This window comes from Pholcus phalangioides, unplaced genomic scaffold (genome assembly GCF_987345545.1).
Source record: "Pholcus phalangioides strain wild (caught in Gottingen) unplaced genomic scaffold, Ppha-v1.0 ptg000008l_1, whole genome shotgun sequence".
NCBI classification, from domain to species: Eukaryota; Metazoa; Arthropoda; class Arachnida; order Araneae; family Pholcidae; genus Pholcus; species Pholcus phalangioides.
Window position 1 is genome coordinate 42,684,566 of NW_028301601.1, and position 16,954 is coordinate 42,701,519.

The 16,954-nt window shown below is 35.3% G+C and overlaps 1 protein-coding gene across 3 annotated transcripts in view; it reads right to left on the bottom strand.

The window, feature by feature from the left end:
* The window catches only part of LOC149084313 (4'-phosphopantetheine phosphatase), a 121,599-nt gene that overhangs the window by 69,049 nt on the left and 35,596 nt on the right, over nt 1–16,954 (bottom strand). For all 3 annotated transcript variants that reach the window (XM_089234682.1, XM_089234683.1, XM_089234681.1), the window contains 2 exons: nt 15,391–15,574; nt 7,507–7,599 (listed from right to left, as the gene is read on the bottom strand). In XM_089234682.1, coding sequence (XP_089090808.1) covers nt 7,507–7,599; nt 15,391–15,574 — 277 coding nt within the window. The remainder of the gene's footprint in view (nt 1–7,506; nt 7,600–15,390; nt 15,575–16,954) is intronic.

The window sequence follows — 16,954 nt, forward strand, 5'->3', positions numbered from 1 at the left end:
GCATGAAAAAGTCTATAATATGATTCTGCCAAATAAGTATTGATTTCTTACTGATAAGTGGAATTTATGATGAGCAGTTGAGCAATTTGTTTTTCATTATTCTTGCACATTCATTGCATGTTGAAGTTGCACAACCCATGCAAAAATTAACAGTTTTGTTTCCACATTTTTACGTTACCTGACATCAAACTCATTTATTTTTATTCATTACTATTATTTTAATCGCTCACAAACAGATACATGATCAAAAGCACACGTTCCTTTTGCGCAAGGGCAACACATATGATGAACGCAGCTCTTCAATACGATTTTAGAGGAACTGCTTTCAAAAAACAGTTCAGGCCTTCTGTACTGCTGTATGCAAAATACAGGAATATCTTTATAGTGGGATCCAGGATGTTATAGAAAACGTCTATGATGCCGAAATTTTTTCTGGGCATTTGATGGCTACAACTACGATCGTTACACTTTGTTGAATTGTGTGAAATAGTTTCTGTGTGTGTGTCGAAGCTTTTTCTGGCTACCACTGCAAATATCGACTACCAGATGAAGCATGCTGAGTAATGAAAAACTTATATCGTCCTTCCCTCGATAAATTGTTATTGTGGCATCATTGTTCCATACAACTGTAGTTTCACTATCTTTATTGTGTGAGATAATATTGCTCTTCAATTTCGTCTTGTCGTCTCTACTAAGCTCGTATTTCTTGGCTTTTAGCATTTGAGCAAGCTTCAGTGTAGTGAAAAAAGTGTCGGTTGAGGCATTTCTGCCCTTGTTCAAATGGCTTGATCAGTTGTATCACTATGTGCTCTGAAAGAGAGATTCGTTGGACGATGATACTTCCCACGGTTTCGAAATCCGTGCAAAACATATTTGGTGCAAGCCAGAAGTTTACTCTTTTTCTGTGACATCGTTCGCCTACAGAAATCTCAACTACACGTTTTTTCTAGAGTTAAGATTTTACTCTCCCAAAATCTTTATTGAGACCCGTCAGAATTCCAGGTATTCAAGTTTACAAAGGAAAAAAAATATTTAACTCTACTTGCCATTACCCCATTGAAAAAAAGATAATCTACTCTGACAACGAATTGGCCTTGACCTTGAAAGACCTTTATGCTTCACTATCTTATTTTACAAAAAATTTTAGAATGGATAACCACTTCCTAGAAAATTCTATATCCCATTTTTCCTATAGAATAGTACGTTGGGTCAAAATGTCCCAAACCGCGGTTCTAGGCATAAGTGCTTATAGCTCTGAAACACAAAATGTGAAGATGATAAAATTTTCGTGAATTAATATCAAATGATATCATGAAAAGTCAAGAAATTTTTTTAACATCTGCCTGTAAGTTTTTGAGATAAATGAAAACAAAGTTCGATTTGGGTCAAATTGACCCACTCTGCAGTTCTAGTGTTAAGCTAGTTAATAGGATAAAAATTTCTTTGTGACTATTAGTTATTTTTTGATGGAATTTTGAAAGGGTTGTTTCACCACGGGGACACCGAAGCCGGAAAGGAAGATGATTCATACTTTTTGTTTGCTGAGGGCATAATTTCTCGTCTAAAACAGCAGCAGTGTATAGGATAAAATTTTCTATAATTAGTTTTCAAGTTTTTCTAACTTAACAGTTTCGGGTCTAAGCCCGAGCCTGACTTGGGATGCCGTTTTTGTTCAAGGGAACTAAGCCCAAGTCCGACTCTGGCTTAACTTTTAAATCTCATAGCTATAAAATGGATGGATATATGTGTTCCCAGTGTTTTTAACATAATCCATAAATCTTCTTGTTCCTAAAAACATATACAGATGGCAGCAGCCACCGAATGTAGCTTTATCAAATGATGTAGAAGTATAGTTGAAATGCATTTGTCCTCCTAGGTAAGGTAGCCACGTTTTTTTGTGTTTTGCGATGTCTCAAACGATTTTTAAACTTATCAGATGCCAAAGATTTGGCTGAACTTATATATTAGCACACGATTCTTTGTTAGAGTTATCAGATTCAGATGATCCAGAATACCAGCCAGCTTGTATAAGGGGTTCAAAATTTCAGTTTTCAGATAATGACCATAGCACTGGTAAAATAAATCTGATTTTTTGCTTTTGAACAAAAAATTTCGTATACATTACTTATTTTTTTCAAATGTTTTAGGACGTATATTTTACAAAATTACTATTCACTTTAGATGAAGAGGAACAATGGAGCAAATCAAAGGCAGAAACTGGAAAAAGATTCAGGAAAGAAACTCATAATTATTGCAAACCTTGTGGTGTTGCTCAGTGAGTAAAAGTGTTTTGAAATGTACCATACTAAAGCCAATTTTAAAAAAAAAAAAAATTTTAAATAAAATAATTTTTAGATATTTGAACAACATTTGTGTGTGGTTAAGTTTTTATTCAGAATTGTTTGCAATATTATGTCGAAAAATTATGTTTTCTTATGCTGAACTTTTTTCAAAACTCTGAATCATACTTTTTTTCAATTATTTCTCATTAAATATAAATTAGTACCTTTAAGTAATTGCTATATTATGAAAGAAAAGAGTTTGAAATTTCTATCTAAAAATAAATGTTAAGATATATATATTCTAAGTATTTAAAACAAATCATGAAAGTACCAAAAACCCTCAGTCTACAGGGATAAAAATAGTCGAAATAGCTCAGATCCGAAAGTGTTAAATTAATAATTAATTCAATAGAAAAATCTTAATTTTTGATATTTTTATACTTTTGTGTGTAGCAGTAGTTGGTGCCACCCATCTTTCAAATAACCATGCGTGGATATGCTACTGAGTGTATATTTGTGTTATGGGTCTGCTGATTGCCATGACAACATTTATTTATTTTCCTAAGGAACAGCAGACTTGAAATTAAAACACCACAGAAAGTCATACAGGGTATTTCACGAAGGACCCCCTAACTTTGAAAATAAATAACTCTGAAACAGTGATAAATTGAAGCATGAAACCAGTGGTATGTTTATTAAAAAACCATAAGAATCTGATAAAGAAGCCTCAAAATTTTAGTTACGAATTATGCCGATAGATGGCGCCACATGCAGCACTACGGATTCCTACAAAGAGAGCTCAGACGCTGAGAGCGATCAGTTGCTGAAGATTTTGCCGTTGAAACATGACTGCTATTAGCGTATAGTGAAAGAAATTCCGGAAGTGATGTATTCAATGGAAGAACGTGTTTATTGTGTTGGAGTACCACCGATTAAATCACAGCCCTACTGCCACAAGGAGAAGTTTTTAAACGTGATTTCAAGTATCAAAAAGCCCAGATGGGAACACAATTTGTGAGCTATTCAACAAATTTCAACAGACGGGCAACGTTGCAGATGTGTTAGTTGGAAATGTGGGTCCCACCCACTCCACCATTACACCTGAAAATGCAACGATACTTGCTGCAGTTATTCAGCATCATCTGAATAAATCTGTTAGCAGACTTGCAACTTAATCCAGAATCACGCCATCCAGCACATACTGAATCATACGGAAAATATTACACATGTTTCCACACAAGATTCAATGCCAGCACGCCATACCAGTTCAAACTGAATGACAATGAGAGGATTTCGCTAACGAGATGCTCAAAATGATTGCTGGTTCTGGTTTCGATGTCGCGAATATGGTTTACAGACAAGGTGCATTTTCATCTGCATGGTGGTGTTAACAGATACAATTGGAGATTTTGTGGTACCGAAAATCCACATTTGTCTCACGCACGACCACTCCATTGCCCAAAACTTACCGTTTGGGCTGCAATCTCCCGCAAAGGCATCATTGGGCTCTTTTACTTGCGAGAAACGGTGACAACTGACCGGTACATTGCGCTTTTTAAACAATTTGTCGCCACTCAACAAATGTTGGACAATCGACCATGCACGCCGTGGTTCATGCAAGAGGGGCTGCACCTTAAAAAGTCCTGGAAAGGCAGCAGATTTTCACCCACTCCCAATATATTGATAATCCTACATTTCGTTAGAATTATATTACAGAATCATTGCATTTTAAATAGTTAAAACTTTAAAGACTTTTTTTTTCACACTTCCCGAAAAACATTTTCTTTATTCACTCCAGATTTGGTCCCACTCAGAGGTGCCTGTCCTGTGCAAAGGATGGCCCATAAGTCGCTTCTGTTGACAAGGAGTGAATGAGTATGGTATTGAAACCATAAAACCTTGAATGTTCTTTGGTAAATTTTAGGCAGTGTTTATGTGCTCAGGAGGTGCTACCACTTATGCTCAAATCGGATGAATATAAACACCTGTTCCCCCCCCCCCACCAATTTTATGGGCATGATTTTTCTCTCTCGCTCTCTCTGCCAGCTTCTTGTTATATTCAGAAAGAAATTGTTGCAAACTGGGAGAACGGATGAATCAACATGATGTTTGGAAATTTAGTATTCATTATTTGGCGACATTGGTGATTTAACTTGTTACTTGGTGAAATGGCCAAATCGGCATTCGTGATTTGGCAGATTAGCCCTTTTACTCGCAGAATGAAATTTTTCCCACAAAACATGGGGATTTGACGTAATGAAAAGTAGCTATAGTAATTTCTGTTGCTTGCAGGAGTGACTTTTTTCTTTCCTTTTTCTGAAAACAGAAACTGACTCACATTTGCGCTTTAAAGTTGAAAGAACATTATAAACCCTCTTCAGCTGCACGATCACGGATAATATCGGGGTTTCCTTGATGGAAAGCCCGATGTGGAGCCGATAATTTAAATAAGGCGCCGCAGTTATCTCAATTCGATTTTTGGAGACAAAGTCGAGTGTGGGAACCAGTGTTATTCAAAAATATAATTTTGGAGAGTAATTTCACTCCTCTCTAAAGTTTTAAGGGGTATTTTTGTAAATCAGTGAGAAATAACACTATTAAAAAAATACCTAAAATTTGATGGAGTATTTTCACTCCTCAACAAAATTCGGAGTAAAATTGAATTTTTATGCGTGAATCAATGCGTATTGGCAAACATTGGAACTTGCTAGGTAAATCTGAAAATTGATGTAGAAAAAAAAATCTGTAAACAGTTAGCAAAAAATTGAAAATGAGGAACAAGATTTAGCAAAATGCTAAAATGCTAATGATCGATGGATGAATGTCTACTCGTTTTGAACCTCCTGTATGCATTTTTGCAAAAGTTGGTACTTTTTTCTCACTCTAAGATTTTATTCCCTGTAACCTTATATCCATAATTTCGTAAATTTTTCTAGACTTCCGACAACTTTTTCAAGGACAGACAGGATGGATTATAGTTTTGAAATGTTTGTGATGTGACACTTAAAAAAAAAACCTTTGAGTGAAGGAAGAATAAATAAAAATTAAATATTTTTGGATTGAAAATGTTCATTCGAATGGAAAAATTACCTTTGTAATGTTTGCAAAGCGTGAAAAGCACACATAGTTAGCCCACAAGTTTTTTTTTCACTGTACTTTACAATACTCAAACTATTTTTGAGCAGAGATCTATTTTTAAGGTCTCAAGATAACGCAACTAAGGAAGATGGGGAGTAGTGCTGAAGTATGGAGGAATAAAACGCGCTCTCTCTGAAAGAATCATTTTGGGGCAGTAGGGAGAATTTTTTGCTATCCTTTCCGAAATTCAGCACACACTGAGACAAAATTTGGATATTTTGGCACAGTAAAATACAAAAAGACACTATTGGAGCAAGATGGTGCAGGATGTTAATTTTGGCACAGTGCAGCACAATTGGTGAAGAGTTCCCACCCCGGCTTTTTCCAATAATTCCAGCATGTGTAGAAAACTAGAGCATGCCAGATATTGATGTGGGTCTGCCTAGAGGTAAACCATGGAGAAGTGACAAAATAAATTTTTAAAACAAATGGAATAGTACACGAACAGACAGAAAAATGTGACTTAACACCATCTTTCCCACAGAACAAATATTTCCAACATTACATATCAATCTTTTTCATTTACATTTATGCTGTAGTGCTCTCTATCGGACAAAAATATATAAAACTATGACTAATTAAAAATCCAACTTGAGGCTAGTTTATCATAATTTCTTAGATGTGTCACCTAATTTTGACTAGGATTTTCTTATTTTACAGCATAACACTGAGAGCTCATTTTTCTTACCTATTGGCCAACCAGTCATTGAAGCCCATAACGGGTCTTCAACTTTTTTCGAGTCATCAAAAGAGGTGCACCTATATTACAATTATAGCATTTGCTCAAATTCATATTAGCACATTGTTATTGTTTGAATGAATCTTTATAACAGGATGTCAATCATTATCTTGCAAGTATGAAATTGAGATCCAGCAGGGAGCAATCTTGAGTTTTCACGAGCTACTAATTGAATATACTTGCACTTATACTATTCTCAATTATTGGAAAATAAAATCATTAATGATAAACCAGATGTGCATCTACCAGCATTATGAAGCAGATTCAGAAAATAAGGGAAGAAAATAACACCCTGATCATCATGTCAACACAGTCAACGCTCAGTTTTACGAGCCTCCAAATTATGAACATGCTCTTTTTTATGAACTAGTCCTCTGTCCCAAACAGCATGGTCATAGAACTAATGTTAAAAGCATACGTTTGTATCAAGCTTATGTTAAAATCTGCTCTAATTTTACGACCTATCATTTCTATTCGCCCTCTATTATAATAACTCATATTCCCCCTTTCAGCTTTTATTTTATTTTTCCAGCTACCTCAAAGTTCATAGTAACCAAAAGTAAACTTCAATTCAGACTTTATATGTGTCTTAAGAGAAAACAAAATGTAGGAGGAAAGGTGGAGTTTAAAAATTTGCCATCACCAACATGCAGTAGAACCCCATTAATAACTGTATAATTGTTAATTAAGAAGTCTTAACGTGCAGATGTTTTGGGAACACCTGTAATACTCTTTATGTAAATAAGATCTTATCTACAATTATCTACAGACCCCCCTTCTCATAGATAAGATCTTATCTATAGGGGTGTTGACATGACAGGAAGGATTCATGCATGTCCTATCAGGGTGTGAAAGTTTGAGTGCTAGGAAGGAGGGAGGGTTCAATTGTTGGTAGGGATGACCATAAAGTGAAATGCATTGACAATGTAATTCACTCTGTACATTATGAATCTGACAGCAAAATTGATATGTTATGTACCATGAATTCCATTGAATCTTATGTTTACCAAAATGTTGTGATGAAGCAAATATGTGATTTTTTTCGGAAATCATGAATAGATGTGACTTAGAATGCCTACAGACTACTCTGGCATGACATGGGACCATGTTGTAATGATGCGTCCTGTTAACACAGCATGAACATACAGAACTTTTATAGGTAGAATTTCATATTACTCGCATTACCACATCATGTCAGCGTAGTCTCTGTAGGTGCTTCAAGTCTTTTTTTTCCCATCATCTCTCCCATTTACGAACTTCATTTTACAAACTATTCAACAAGTCTGTATGGGTTTGTAAAAATGAGCGTTGACTGTATAAGGAATATTTTCTGAAAATTCTTGTCACCTTTGCTTTGGTCAATAAAGATCCCAAACCCCAAAATGATCCACCACCCATTGCTGAGCCTCCTATCCTGTCATATGTTGCTTCAGATTCAACCTGAAATAAAAAGGAAAAATACATTTGCAAAATGCTCTAGTTGGAAAAATATGCGTATTTAGTGAAATATCACTATTGTGGTCTCTCAAGGAAAGCTGATTTTTCTCCATACAATCCAAGGTTTGTACTGAATGAAATAAATATTGTACTGGTGTAAACAATATTAAGAGCTGTCTGAATAATTTTTACATTTTGATATTGTCACATTTTATACATTATTTTTAGCTATAATGCCAAAATAAACAATGGTTTTTCAAAATTTGCCCATTTAATTAGGACGTTTTCTATGTGCACTTGTTTACTTCACTGGTTTATCACAAGACTGCAAATATAATGAACAATAACGAAAATTATCATATTTTAATGAGAAAACCTGTGTTTCTTTCATTCTTTGTATAACAATCTTTTTCAGCATTATTCAATGAGATAAGCACATAAAATGATCACTTGATTCATACAGAAAGAAGGAATATTTTTAATTTAATAATTGTTTTTCAAAATTTTTAATAATGTAACAGTTAGGTATTTCCAAGATATCTGCATGATCTGTACAGGGAATTTGTTAGTAGGTACATATCCCTGCATGAATAGGGAATCAAACCCAGAGCTACACTGACAAAAACTAGCACGTTTGCCAGGTGGCAATTGTCTGTAATAATCCGATGTATGCTGAATAAATGGCAGAACTCTGTTAACAGACTTATCCTATTACTGAGATCTCTTCCGGCTAAGCTTCGTTGCAGAGTCCAACCAGATGTATGGTAAAACAAAGACACAATAATAAGTGTCCACTGCCTGCATTTCCCTTTCCATATACTTTTCCATTTACCCATAATATCATCTAAATAATGGAAAGGCATGAAAAGTATTGGGCGCGGTAGCCCAGGTCCATAAGATGCTTGCCTAAAGTACGAAAGGATGTTTAGAGGTGTCACAAGTTTGATATCCGGTTTGTCCTTATCAGAAAACTTTCCTGACACAGAGGTACAACAACAAAAAAAAAAACGGTGACAAGACCGCAGGAAAAAATTGCTATCGCAAGGAGTCCCCCATCGATGGGGTTAGTGCACCAACCCCTTGATGAGTATAAAAAACAAGCCTGCCATTTGGAATCGGCAATAAATTATAGGTCCCAGTCTAATTAGCCCTCGTGTGCAGAAAATTACAGTGGTGCGACAAAAATGAGCAATGAAAAGTATTATCATGTTTATATGTAGCACTTTGGCATTAACTTGCAAATCACTCACAACAGTGATGTTACAGTAAGCCCATAATTAAGCTGATGCTACCGACCTATGTAAAGTCCATTGTGTTGGACTAATTCAGTGAAACTTGATATATACATTTGGACCACGGGAAAAACATAACTAGAATAGAAAAGCGTCACTTTTTACCTGGTGAGTCTTTAAAGTGAACTATTTTTTTTTTAATTTCTTTTCCCCATGGCTCACATATTTCCTGTATACCAAATTTCATCAAAATACCTCCATCAGGATATGTTGTAGTATCATTTTATTTTAAAAAAACCAGCACGCACACACACACACGCGCAAAGAGCATATACACACATGGCTTTTTAGTTACTCCTTACATATAACAACCATTACAGTAATCCTTCGGTTTACACACAACAGAAATAATTCCATTTATGAATTTGTTTTGGTTTATGAACATGCAAGCTAAAAAATTTGACTAAAAGAACAATAGAGAAATTAAGAACTATATGGCCACACATGGCAATTTTATTTTTGAAGTTCTTTTCTCCAAATATGACTTCTTTTATCCGGTCCACGAATCAATAGGTCATTTGAAAACTATATGAAGCTCTGAAACAAAACTTTTCTCACAGATGTTTTGCAGTAATCTCTGACATACAATTAACATTCACTGACTTGTGAAAACATAATTTAATATATAGAATTGCTCATAGTTTTTTGACTACGAGCTAAGATTGGCAGCAACTGACTTAACCACTTAACAGTTTCGTTTTCTTGTCATATTGGGTCCAAAAAAAAAAACAAATTTTTAATAAGCAATTTTGTATTCAAATCAATTACGTAAATTCAAATCCGCAGTCAAAACTGTTACAAGTACTATACTTATTAATTTATGCTAATTTTTAATTACAGCAAAAAAAAAAAAAAAATATGGCATTTTTATTTAAAGTTGGCTTTTTACCAAACAACTATCTGACTGGAAAGACAGACTTCTGACATCCAGAAATGGATGTCAGAAAAAAGTATGCATTTTTTTAATATTTAAATTTTTACTTCATTCAGGGTTCATACTCATTTTCGTAAAAAAATTTCCCTGACTTTTCCAGGTTTTCCAGTCAAATTTTAAAAAAAATTCCAGGTTTTTTTTTTAAATCAGAAAATTTATATAAATTAATAAAAATTTAGAAAAAATTAATTATATTATAAAATTATTTATATTAATTATAAAATTAATAATTTTAATTACAATATCATAATGACATCATAATCGAAGATTTTTTTACACACATTCATGCTTTTCAAATACACCTGATGGAGAAGAAAAATGGAACACAATTAAGGAATGAAAGATTTCCCTTTTCGGCAATTTCAATGCCCACAAGATTTAAGCCTTTACAGTTGTTTCCTTTGTGACATAATTAGTCAAAGATGTAGTTGGTTTTACTGCATCAAAATTCTTTACAGTTGGCTTGCACTCGCGTAAGCGCTAGAACCGAGAAGCTACGCAATCGGGGGTTGTTCACTGAACTCTGATTTCACGTGCTTGGCATAGTTCTGGATAACTTATCTGCCCATGTTGCGAGTTTTACCGCAAAGCTGCCACCATACGGGTCATTTTTGACTGCTTTGATCCAATCATCCTACTGACGATCCGCTCAGACAAGTTTTCTTACAACGTATTGTTTTCAAATAAAAATACCCACATGGAAAATCAAAACATACCCGTGCGTCATCTGTCGTTCCTAACTGAAGTCAACTTACGAAATTATCGCAACTGCGCTTTGTACCCATGGCTTTCTACAATGCATAGTTATGATGTTTCTGGGGAAGCACTAGGAAAAAGTTACGATAAAGTCGTAGCAATACGCTTTTCCAAGCGGACTTACGAAATCCTCCTTCTTCCTTGGCAGTATCTAACGTTTTTTTGCGATATATTGCAATATATTACGGATTATCAATATTTACGATGTTATTGGAATTCCCTTTTTAGTCCCCACAGATTTTTTTCCCCTCATTATTATTTTTGATCAATCTTTTTTCCCGATCAGACAACAATCGTGAAGATTTTCCAGGTCGTTGTCTGAAATTTCCAGGTTTTAAAGCAAAAATGGGCCATTTTCCCTGATTTCCCTTACTTTTTTTAGTAAAATTATTTTTCCCTGACTTTTCCCGGTTTTCCCTGACCCGTACGAACCCTGTTCATTTCAAAACTCTGCTTTTGTATGTAAATTTTAAAACATGGAGATAAGCAAAGTGGGGTGGGGGGGGGTTGGTCCTATATCCCAATCTGGACAAAAATATCTGGTTTATGCTAGTTTTGCAATCCGAACTATAATGAACAACTAGAGCCGTTTATTAGAAATACTGCAAACTACAAAAAGACAAAAAGCCAAGCAAATCAGAGGATTGGTATAGAAAAATACACTGTCTGAGCGGCATAAGGGCGAATCAGAAAAAGACCCTTTCGCAGCAACCGAACAGTGTTTGGACAAAACTATATAGTAGTTAAAGAACCAAAAAATATAGTTTGGAAGAAATTGTGGCTAGATTGTTCTGGCAGACAGAAATTTCAAGAACTTTGACTCAGTTTATAGGTGATATGAAATATGTAATAGTTCTGCTTAATAAATACTGAAAATAATTATATTTCATTAGATCTTTGATGTGCAGGGAAAACTGGGACAAACAGGTGTCTCGAAAGCTTTTTTTCAAGAGAGTGAATTTAACAGCAAAAAACCAGGACAGCAGACCACATTAACCAAAATCAGAAGTTAAATACGCAGATTATATCTGAATCGACTGAATCAGATTATATCTGACAATATCTGAATTGGATAGAATCATGGTTTAGAGATAGGTAGCAACGAGTTATGGTGAACGGGGAATTCTCTGGTTGGACAGGCGTCACAAGTGGAGTTCCTCAAGGAAGCGTCCTTGCCCTATACTTTTTCACTTTTTATCGATAAACTCAATCAGCGTATCGATGGGATTACTAGCAAATTCGCAGATGATGTGAGGCTAATGGGGGTAATCGGGAATCAAAACGATAGGGAGTTGCTCCAGACCAACTTAAACCGGATTGCAGCATGGGCAAATGAATGGAGCATGACGTTTAGCGTTGACAAGTGCATGATCGCTCATTTTGGTTCGAACAACCCACGGTTCTCTTACGAGTTGAATGGTGTCACTATCCCGGATGCAACTAGGGTCACCGATTTGGGAATTCTCATTGACGAGCGGCTTAGGTTTTCTGAACATTGTTCAGCGGTGTTCAAAACAGCGAATAGAATGCTTGGTTTCATTTTCAAAAAGGTCTCTTCGCGTTCTCCTAAAGTCATTCTTCCGCTTTTTCGAGGCTTAATTCGTCCTGGACTGGAGTATGCTGTAAGGTTTTGGAGACCATACCTACAGAGAGACATAGACTTGGTTGAAGGGGTGCAGAGAAGAGCTACGTGTGCCCTTATTGGCACACGGGGCTTCAGTTATGAAGAGAGACTTCATTTTTTGAATATGTTTACATTGGATGAACGCAGGTGTCGAGGAGATATGATCGAAGTATTCAAAATTTTCAATGGGATGGATAGGATGGACCATGAACTTTTAGTACACCGCCAATCGACTGCTTTTACAAGGGGACACCAGTATCGATTGGTAAGGGACAATGCGAGGTTATGGTGTCGCAGGGAATTTTTCTCTAATAGGGTTGTTAATAAATGGAATAGTTTACCCCCGGAGATAGTAAATTGTAACACAATTGACAGGTTTAAAAAGAGATACGATAAACATGTTGGGGTAAATCGAGAAGCTACCCATTCTTAGAATAAGACAACCATAGGTATTCCTTATGGGCATTGTATAATATTTTATCATGTGTATATATTGTTTACAATTTGTGTTAATTGCATTTTTAATTGGGTTGCTATATTTTTGAAATATATGACATCTATATTTTTATGGGCATCTTTTTCTCAGCCACCTCGTTGGACATTTTGCCTGTTGTGGCATTGTATCTTTCCAACACTGTGTGAAAGCGGATTACACATATCAGAAAGTTTAATTGCAAAACTGTAAAAAGCAATGGAAGATAATATTATTTACTCTCTAGTCCCGGTGCACTTTTTATAGTGTTAATATATTCTATCTATAACAATAAGTTTCACCTGTCCCTTTTTAGGGTGCATACTCATTTTCATAAAAAATTTCTCAGGCTTTTAAGGTTTTTCAGTCAAATTTAAAAATAATTCCAGGTAATTTTTGAATTTAAAATTTAATATAAATTGTAATTAATTACAAAATTATTTATATTAATGATTGCATTTTTTAAGTACATATAATATTTCAATAGCAAAAAGGGGCAAATTTCCATGTATTATCACAGGGATTCAAGTGCCATTTTGGAACAGCGAACTTTCATTTTTGGAGCAGAAATTTTGAAAATGAGACAGGAGTTAAAACGAACTATATCTGCAATATAAGGGTTAATTTTTCCCTAAAATGCTGCAAAGTTTTGCCAAAAAAATGGTTAGAACAGATAATTCTAAATAAATTTCCTTCACAAATGAAAGTCCATTTAAATTTTTTCTGAAGAATCTCTCACTGGTAAAAAAAGCATGTAATACTGACATGACAAAACCAATTTGTCGACTTTTTTGAAACATATACAAATACAACGCCACAACAGGCAAATTGCCCAACGAGGTGGCTGACTTAAGAACATCATGGATCCCCGAGCCATTTTTTGGAGGCCCTACCTACTACTACTACACCACACATGCACTCCGCCCCCCCCCGCGGAACCCCCCCAACGAATCGGTACATGCGGGAATGTGCGTGTACGTGTAGTGAAACCTAACGTGAAGTTTTTGTTGTTTCTCTGTAATGCTTGTTATGTGTAGTGCTGCCATCTGCCACTAGTTTTTCTAACTATGAGTGAAGTGTTATGATTGAATGATTTATCGTTGTAGGACTGTTGCTCTCTGTGGCGAGACTTTTTAACGGGTAGATCGGCTCGCATTTGCGCCTTGAAGTTGGGAACCACAGAAAACCAACTTCAGCCGACCACAATATACATGTATCAAGGAAACAGTTATTTTTCTGGATATTATGCTGAGGTGAACTCGGAAAGAAAAGTCATCACGTCTCCGCCGGGATGTGATGATTTTTGTTGATCTGTATTTGTATTAACCCAGTTCCACACCAGTTCAGACGCACAGCAATAATGGGCTGAAATCAGAGTAGAAGTGCCTAGAATGTTAAACAGAGCAAGATGTGAATAATCGAGTACTTTGTTTACCCAACCAATCATTGTACTAAATAGTGATCTGCATCAGAAGAAAATGCCTTCGAAATAGAAACTGAGCACGAATGAGCCAATTTCTTTACAGACTGCATTATACCATGAACAGACAAAGATCAGAGCAGGTAAAAAAAAAATTATGTAGAGAACATCATTTATGAAAGACGAAACCATTATGTGATAGTACAGACATAGTGCAAGATTTTTCAGTTCCCACAGGAGGCATGAATCCAGAAGATGGTGTGCACACTGCAAGATTTTTGGAAGTACTCATTTTCACACTTCAATCGGCACTGACTGTGTGACCAGCACAGATTCTGGGCAATGTGACAGGATGGGCAATCTATTTTGTGTAGGTTTGTTTTGACTGTCCCATATTTTATGGGCTAGATCAATTTTTCCCATATTATTTGGATCTGGAGGAAGGCGATCATACCCACTCTGGATCGTAACACCCCTCTGTTGTCTGAATCAGAAAATCTGCTTGCACTTTCAAAATGACCCGAACCACAAACCAGATTTGGCACAAAGGCGCAGGGATTCAGCACACCTTGTAGCAAGAGAACCGTTTCAGTGCAGTTTGACATAATTCTTACATCTCTGAATAACAGTAAACAAATTTATATACTTACTTGTTCCATTTTGTATATATTTTTGAAATACAGGTATTTCATGCCTCTCATGTACATCTGAAAACTAACCATTTCTATCAATTGTTCATCCTCTTTAGCAGTGAATTTGAATTTTATATTATTGCCATTTTGAACACAACAAAAATTTAGAGAGGATCAGTGAAACGTGCAGCGTATGACAAATTTGACTCCTCCAGAACCAGTCAGCCAATTATGACCAACATAAAATGCTGGCGAGGCATGCTGCTCTCTGTAGGAAAACTTACTGCCTTTTGTACTGGTGAGTGGACGGTTTGCCATGCTGGGAATCATGATGCAGAGCAAAAAAAACCTGCTTTTAGGAAAACAGTGATATTGAATCGGCTTATGATTGATTTTAGTAACCATATTTGGAAGTGTGCTATTTATTCACTCTTCTATGTATGCATGTTTGCTACAAACACAATTTTTTAATATTAGCTTGCCTTGAACAGATGGTACCTGATGCCTTAGGCACAGCTGAAGTGGATCATGTTAATGTTCGTATATGTGTTATTACTTTCTGTGTCCTCATGTATGTGTGTGTGTGTGTAAATAAATTTTAATTTCAATTTATGGGTTGAAATTGCTTTGCTTCATTGATTAACTGTAAATACCATGAACTCACCTTCATTATGCTTACACCTGATCCAATATTGACTAAAAGGTAAGGATACATGTTTGGCTCAACACTGTGGAACTTATATTCTGGATTTCCGTGACGGTTGAATTCAAAAACTTCATCTGGAATGTTTTTTAGAACAAAGTTACAACCTTTTATCAAACACTCCATTTCATCTTCTTTGTCCACTCTATTGCAAAATGATAAAAACAAAGGATAAACTAAGCACTAACAATAGACATAACATGCACGATACAGAAAATTTATAGGGAGAGAAATGAAAAATTTAACAAAAGTAATTTGGAAAGAAAGAGCGAGATAATCTATAAATTTTTTTCCTCATTCCTTTAAATATTACTGTTTTTAGTGTCTATCAGTTAACAAGTATACCTCTCTCAAACTAAGTCTGGCCAAACATCTGCTATAATCCAGCATTATTGCATTTGAGTCTAATCAGATAGCGCAAGTTTAAAAAATAAAAAGAATCAATAGAGCATGAATTATGCAAGATGTTGATGTGATTCTATTATTACTCATATTCAGAGCAGGTAATGTGGAGAGCTTGTAACTACACCCTTTGGTTACTTACATTTATAGTTTTACTATAATTGTAAAATTTACAATGGGAAAAATTAAAGGAATGAGTGCATAATGTTTTCATACCAATTTTAAGAGATACATACTTGCTGTAAGCAGGTTGGGTTAAATCAGGCAGCTTCAATTGTTAACATTATTATGAAACCTGCAAGTCCAGGGCTGGAATTTAGAGGGGGAAAGAGAATGATCTTGATGGCTAGATGAATTTTAGGGGGGAAACTCCTATAAAACTGATTTTTATGGTGGAAGGAGAAGTGAAAATTATGTTTTGTCTCCCTCACTTTCAGTTATGGCCCTATGTGAGCCATTAAAATTCAATTTAAAATTTATTTTACAATTTGTCTGAATATATATTATATGATATTAATCGCAGCCAAGGAGACTGGTTGTTACAATAAATAGGTTTATAAAATACAATACAGTAATTCCCTTTGTAATACAATGCCTTTGTAGTCTAATGGTCTAGGGAGTTCACCTGGAAAGTGAAAGGATGTGCGTTTGATTCCCCACAAAAGCAGTTGAATTTTCTCTTCATAACAGCCAGTTGTTAAAAACCTTAACTGGAGTTGTCAGGTATGACATCCCCACTTTTCAAATAGGTTTTTGTTGTGCTACCAATATTCAGATCTTCATCACTTCTGATTTTTTTAGTTTAGAATAGTCCACATCAAAAACAATTTTTGATTTTAAAATAGCTGATGGTGTAACGAATCGAGCAATCAAATCAATAAAAAAACTTGTGTAGCTCATCCTTTAGAAGTTGGATATGAGGCGTTTCTTTTTGCATTAACTTTTGTGAATGCCCCCAATAGTATTTAGCAAAAATAAAAATATAATTTTGTTTCAGAAGTGAAATACTTCTTAGTTGCTTATGTTCAGAGTCTACAGTGTCATCAGTGAAAATACTTGCAAGAGGCTCACACTGTTCAACAATTCTTTTCACAACGTTTTCCAGTGACAACCAACGAGTGTT